We start from the raw sequence: 7,594 nt of genomic DNA, 5'->3' as shown, positions 1-7,594 counted from the left end.
TGAATGTTTTTCGCTGAACGCTTACGAACTATTTTGACTGGTTCCCGCCGTGGATGTTAGTTTTACAACGCAAAAAAACCAGTCTAGGAGGCGTTAGTGACAAACGGCAATCCAAGTTCAGCGGGATTACGTTTCGTTAACGTTCGCGAACTATTCGACCGATTCTCGACGTGGTCATTTAGTTTATTTTAAAGATCATATAAACTAGTCTAGCGGACGTTTTGGGTTGGGGTTTTTTTTTTTTTTAACCCGTCTTGTTTTGTTGTTGGGTTGGGATGGGGGGTTTTGGGAGGGTTTTTTTTAGTTTTTCTGGAGTTTTTGCGTATGGTGTGTGTGTGTGTTGTGTGTGCGTGCGTGCGTGTTTGGTCAAGTTACGCTCAGAAACCCGTCTAGCGAGCGCTCGACCTCCTAAACGTGGCACGATTCTGCTGAACATAATTACCTTCTGCAGGTACACCACCAGACCCTATGACCAGGTCCGTCTGGAGTACTTGACGTCTTTTCCTTTGTAGTAACGGACCCGCTGGAATTAAAAAATCGGTTTCCATGTCTAAAACGAAGTCTGTGTCGCGACTGTAAATCGTTTGTTTTTGAACTTCAGGAACAGCCGCTTGAAAATGTTCCGTGTATTTCGTGACAGAACTCTTTTCCGTCTTGGAAGTATTGTGGGAAACGGGGATCAGTCCATCACGTTCTAAAAGAGCAAGCATCTCATCGTGGTTCGTGCTTGATTTACCTGGGGTAAAAAATAGAACAACAATGTAAGGTTTTATAAGAAGTTGTAAGATAAGGTTGCTAATCAATGCTGTTCTCACCTAGCGTTACGTCCGATTCAGTTGCTCCGCTGGTAAAGATAAGGTTGCTAATCAGTGCTATTCTCACCTAGCGTTACGACCGATTTAGTTGCTCCGCTGGTAAGATAAGGTTGCTAATCAGTGCTATTCTCACCTAGCGTTACGACCGATTCAGTTGCTCCGCTGGTAAGATAAGGTTGCTAATCATTGCTATAGTCACCTAGCGTTACGACCGATTCAGTTGCTCCGCTGGCACCGTAAGATAAGGTTGCTGATAAATTCTATACTCACCTAGCGTTACGACCGATTAAGTTGCTCCTCTGGTAAGATAAGGTTGCTGATCAGTGCTATACTCACCAAGCGTTACGACCGATCCAGTTGCTCCTCTGGTAAGATACGGTTGCTGATTTGACCTAGCGTTACGACCGATTCAGTTGCGCCACTGGTAAGAAGGTTGCTGATCATTGCTATACTCACCTAGCGTTACGACCGATTCACTTGCTCCGCTGGTAAGATAAGGTTGTTGATAAATCCTATACTCACCTAGCGTTACGACCGATTCACTTGTTCCGCTGGTAAGATAAGGTTGTTGATAAATCCTATACTCACCTAGCGTTAAGACCGATTCACTTGCTCCGCTGGCAAGATAAGGTTGCTGATCATTGCTATACTCACCTAGCGTTACGACCGATTCAGTTGCTTCGCTGGTGAGATAAGGTATCATAAGGTTGCTAATCATTGCTATACTCACCTAGTGTCATTACAGATTCAGTAGCTGCGACCAGCGCGGCAACACACACCCACACAAACACGTGTACTCTGAATCCACTGACGTTCACTCTCGTGTTAAGAACTGAAACGAAAATCAATCCGCATTTGTCAACAAGTTAAACGGTTTATTTTAACAACACCCAGGCCTATATGAATGATAGAGTATTGGGTGGGGCGGGGTGGGGGGTGGGGTGGGGGCACAAGTTTGATTTAACAACACCCAGGCCTATAGGAATGATAAGAGTATTGGGGAGGGGGGCCACAAGTTTGTTTTAACAACACCCATGCCTATAGGAATGATATATAGAGTATGGGCGGGGGGTGGGGGGCACAACCTCTGTGTATGTGACAGTGGAACGTAATATTAATTATAATAAATAAAATAACACTAACACTAACAGACAACATCGTGATTGTAGGTCAGATGGTGCCACGTGACAGACAAAAGAGAGGGGCGTTGACAATAAGTCACGGTAATCTACGTAATTTTAGAGGGTGGGTGTTCTTAAAGGGACATTCCTGAGTTTGCTGCATTGTATGATGTTTCCGACTGATAAAATATTTGTACGATTAAAGTTACATGTTAAATATATTTTCTTGTTTAGAATATCATTGTATGTATATTCATTGTGTTTCTGGTCGTCTTAATATATGTAAGAAGCCCAAACTGGATTTTGTCTTCAAATAATTTCGTATATATATAATGAAATTTAACCTAGTACAAATATTAGATCGATCAGAAACACGTTTAATATACAGCCATTAATATTTTATGCAGAAAAATATACTTGATATGTAATTACAGTCGTTAAAAAGTATCTTGTTAGTCGTTAACATCTTAAAAACTGCAGTAAACTCAGGAATGTCCCTTTAACCTTACAAAACGTTATGTGTTGAACGGGATGCACAAATGTCCCGATTTTGCGTTACGTAATCGTAGACCGACACCTCTCGATATTACCAACTGTCAACATAAGTTACCGCCAACTGTCAACATGACCCGATTCCCAAGATTTGCGACGCGAATCGCATTGTGTTGACAATGACGTCACAATTAAATTACAAATTATGTAAAACATACATTGGATGTATAAGGGTTAAACGGGTGACATGCCTTACTGACAGAATAAGAAAGATTGACCAAACATTTGAAAGCTGCAGTCGTAACAGTGACATAGCCGGAGGCGGGGTTGGACGGGGTGGGGTGGATTTACAGACGGGGTGGGGTGGATTTAAAAACGGGACGATAGATATCACGGCCAATTGAGGGGCACTATATGAAACAACAACAAAACAGGAGTCCATCCAGGGCGATCGATCCTAAGATGAATCGGTCGCCCAGGTGAACGCTCGAGCTACAGCACACCTACTTGCTAGTTTATGGGATTGGCACTGGTTGGAACGGGTGAGGAAACAAAATACGTGTCCATGGTCTAGATCCCGCCCACATTGGAACACCAATGCATATTCTGGACTGAGTTTCAGACTTGTGGACCACCGGGGGGGGGGGGGGGGGGGTAGGGGGAGTGTCTCTCTCGCCACCTGCTTCCTAAGCCTGTGACACACACAGGCATGAATGCACTCTCATATCCATCCATCCATTCATTCGCAGTTATTATTGTGCTTATATCCAGTTAAGCTTCTAGTACGCTGTCCTGGACACACACCTCAGCTGTCTGGGCTGTCTGTCCACAACACTGGCCTAGTGGGTGGTGAGAGCGAGGTCGGTGTAGTGGCCGTACACCTTCCCACTGAGTCGTTAAAACTCGCTCTGGGTGGGAGCCCGTACCGGGATGCGAACCCTGTGCCTACCGGCATTATGTCCGATGGCTTAACCACCACACCACCGAGCCCGGTCTACCCATCCATCCATATCCATATCCACACATTGGCACATGGTGACAAACATATTTGTCTTGTGCTGACAAATACTATTAAATTGAGAAACATATTTTGACGCCACATTGCTTTCGACGTTGTGTTTTGAACAGTGGGAGTGGGTGTTTTTGTAATGTTCGCTATAAAGTGTATGCGACTTCTATTCAGTCAGGATGCGTCAATACGTAGATGACGATAGGTGTTCCATTCACCGACAAGTCACGAATACGATCCGCTCGAATTCACCCGTTCTAAAGAATCAGACGCCAACTCGTTCGCAACATTATGAATCGAATGAATTGGAGGAGTCGCGATTCACACACAAAAAAAAAAAAACCCAGTTATTTGCAGACGTAATTGCAATGGGAGGGCAGTAGGCAACCTAATTATGTTTTGATGAGCCTGCCTTAGTGCAAAAGTGTCGAATTATTTTGTAATTTTATATTATAGGAAGTAAGTGTTTGAAAATGTAGTTCACACTCACACACACCACCAATATAAAATTACAAATTAAACGTAAGCTATTTTACAGTCACAATTGCAATGGGAGGGCAGTAGGCAACCTAATTATGTTTTGATGAGCAATTTTGATAATTGGTGCAAAAGTTGTTGGATTATTTTATATTATGGGAGGTGAGTATGGAGAAATGTAGCTTACACCCACCCACGTGATCATGGCAGCGTCTGGCGTGTATATGTAACTATGCTTACGCCGCCTCTCCGATAGACTAGCTATCATTATACGTCTGTCTTCAAAGTTGCTAGTGTAATATTTCGCGATTTTTACATTACATGTGTAATACATAACAAAAATTTATCGATCCCATGTATAAACCTTTTCATAATTAACTATTTTTATTACATTTTTCTGGCAGCTGAGTTTTCTTTATCGTATGGCTAAGCTTAATACAGTACTTTTGGTATATCAAATTCTGATCTGTGAAATTTCATTGTAATAAATCGAGTTTATAAAACAAAACTGCTAACGATGAAGTAGCCATTAGTAGCAGCAAGGGATCTTTTGTACACATCATCCCACAAACAGGACATCACATACCACGCAGCGTCGGTTTAAGGATCCGCAGGGCATGTAGCACAAATAACAGCGGGTCCCCCTTCCCAGGATATATATTTTGCAATATATTTAATGCGCAGATTGTTTATATTCAATTGTCATACATAGGTGGGATTACACGGACAATAGCGACTGATTGGCGATACTATTAAGGCCGGCCTGTGAAAACGTTTACACAGAGTTGTCCGGCCGGTAGTTTCAGGTGAGTGACAACTTTTGTTCGTCGCGTGAATTCCACCCTGATTGTCCGAGACACAATGCGACCCCGGGTAAGGATTGGCTACCCAAAAACAGGTTTTAGGTGTGACGAACTCGGCTGGATCACGGGGTATTCGGCGGACGCTGTTATCTGCTGCTGCTGCTGCCATCAGCACCCGAAACCGGCCTCGGTGGCGTCGTGGTTAGGCCACCGGACATAATGCTGGTAGGTACAGGGTTCGCAGCCCGGTACCGGCTCCCACCCAGAGCGAGTTTTAACAAATTTTAATGGGTAGGTGTAAGACCACTACGTCCTCTTCTCTCTCACTGGCCACTAACAACTAACCCACTGTCCTGGACAGATAGCTGAAATGTGTACCCAGGACAGCGTGCTATAATTGGATATAAGCACGAAAATCGGTCAAAATGAAACAAAAAATGAAGGCACCAGAATGTATATATATTTGTGGGGATTTTTTTGCACTGGCGTAAGCGGGGAGGAGGGAGTGGGGGACATGCCCTCCAATAGCATCTATTTTTCCCATTCCTTTATTTATGGCCTTTTTTTACATGCCTAACATATTAGGTATGAGTTGGACCCGTACCCCCCCCCCAGCGCTTAGTAACACTGACTATGATAGTGTCACCCGTACACCCCCCCCCCCCCCCACACACACAAACACACACACCGCCTTCAATAATTAGGGTAGTTTTAGGTATAGGGTTAGGGTTAGTCTTCAGGGCCTTTGATATAGATGGGTACGTGTCGAACTCTTTCCCCACGACGGGTATACCAAAGGCCATCGTATGTGTTATCATGTGTGGGATCGTGCATATAAAAAACCAACACCCTTACTACTAATGGGGAACATGTAGCGGGTTTCCTCTCTAATAAAACTATACGTCAGAATTACCAAATGTATATATATATATATATATATATATATATATATATATATATATTATAATATGATATATATAATATATATATAATACCAAATATACCAAATAAATACAAACCATCCATGCTTGTTAGTGTTAGGCCTTGTGGGTGATAACATCGCTGGCGTGTGATCACGACTGCACGTGTAGTACGTGACAACTGTTACAGCGACTTGGACGCCCATAGAACACATCGCCACACACTGTCTCCGATTGCAAATCATTGTTACGGAGTACAGTGGCGTAGGCAGGATTTTGTATTGGGGGGGTGGGTGGGGGTCACCTGGCATCCAAGCAAACAATGATATCGAGTAGTGGGATATGATACAGGAACCTTTTTAATGTTATTAATAAGCGAAAAGGTACAATGTTCTCCAAACAATAAACAAAGCTGATTTAAAGTGTAATTGTTCTACTTACAAATGTCCCCGCCACTAATCATCCCTAATTTCCCGGGATTGGGGGGGGGGGGGGGTGGCCCCCTGCCCCCTCCCCCGGCTACGCCACTGACGGAGTACTAATGAGTATTAATCACTTCAAAACGTTATTTGAACCAGATTTCTTTTACACCCGTTGGTGAGAACACCATGCGTTATTTTTTATAAAATATTGTTGGTACAGCCCTACCAGCAACATCCCCACCAGACGCTACCACGCCCCTGTGTGGCCTACGTAGAAATGATTTCAAGCATTGTATTTGTCAAACGGAACACTGCAACGGGCAACTATATTTACGTGCCCCTATCCACGAGGGTTCAGGCACGCCCACCCCGGATTCAGCCTCTGACATCGCCAGTTGTCGGAACACTAATACAAACAGTACCTAATTAAAATATATGTAGACATCGCTTTGAGCGCATTAGATAGGATAATCTGTTTGAACAAGAAAATAGCTAATTAGCGTTAGTTAATTAGCGTCTATTAAGTGTCAAACAATAATAGTAATTGCGATTCACCAGGGCCGTATCGAGCAGGGGCACAAGAGGGGAGTATCTGAACCAGGGCCGTACCGAGTATTTGAACCAGGGCCGTACCGAGCAGGGGCACAAGAGGGGAGTATCTGAACCAGGGCCGTATCGAGTATTTGAACCAGGGCCGTACCGAGCGGGGGCACAAGAGGGGAGTATTTGAACCAGGGCCGTACCGAGCGGGGGCACAAGAGGGGAGTATTTGAACCAGGGCCGTACCGAGCGGGGGCACAAGAGGGGAGTATTTGAAACTAAAGCAAAATGTCAGGTCAGGTCAGAGGGTTGTATGGGCACATTCAGAGCAAGCTCTTGTAGCGCACGCCTGTCATGGGCACAAGTGCCGACCATGACGGCTCCTCCGTCCAAGACAGGAATAAAATGTTAGTTTGTTTTGTTTAACGGCACCACCAGATCACATTGATTTATTAACCATCGGTTCTTGGAAAGAAAGAAATGTTTTATTTAACGACGCACTCAACACATTTTATTTACGCTTATATGGCGTCAGACATATAGTTACGGACCACACAGATTTTGAGATAGGAAACCCGCTGTCGCCACTACATGGGCTACTCTTCCGATTAGCAGCAAGGGATCTTTTATTTGCGCTTCCCACAGGCAGGATAGCACAAACCATGGCCTTTGTTGAACCAGTTATGGATCACTGGTCGGTGCAAGTGGTTTACACCTACCCATTGAGCCTTGTGGAGCACTCACTCAGGGTTTGGAGTCGGTATCTGGATTAAAAATCCCATGCCTCGACTGGGATCCGAACCCAGTACCTACTAGCCTGTAGACCGATGGCCTACCACGACGCCACCGAGGCCGGTCCGGTTCTTGGATGTCAAACATTAGATAATTCTGACACGTAGTTTTAGAGGAAAATCTACATATTTTCCATTAGCAGATGGTATCTTTTAAGAGCGCTTCCCAGTTAACCTTTTGACAAAATTAATTACTCTTAACAT

At 44.1% G+C, this 7,594-nt stretch overlaps 1 protein-coding gene across 1 annotated transcript in view; it reads right to left on the bottom strand.

Moving 5' to 3' along the window:
* Positions 1–331: 331 nt before the first annotated feature.
* The window catches only part of LOC121385647, a 10,270-nt gene continuing 3,007 nt past the window's right edge, over positions 332–7,594 (bottom strand). Inside the window, exons 2-3 of the mRNA XM_041516409.1 lie at positions 1,546–1,647; positions 332–736 (exon numbers count right to left, since the gene is read on the bottom strand). Coding sequence (XP_041372343.1) covers positions 390–736; positions 1,546–1,647 — 449 coding nt within the window. The 3' untranslated portion in view covers positions 332–389. The remainder of the gene's footprint in view (positions 737–1,545; positions 1,648–7,594) is intronic.

The sequence above is a fragment of the Gigantopelta aegis genome, chromosome 11, assembly GCF_016097555.1.
Source record: "Gigantopelta aegis isolate Gae_Host chromosome 11, Gae_host_genome, whole genome shotgun sequence".
Lineage (NCBI taxonomy): Eukaryota > Metazoa > Mollusca > Gastropoda > Neomphalida > Peltospiridae > Gigantopelta > Gigantopelta aegis.
This window is presented reverse-complemented; position numbering and strand designations above follow the sequence as displayed.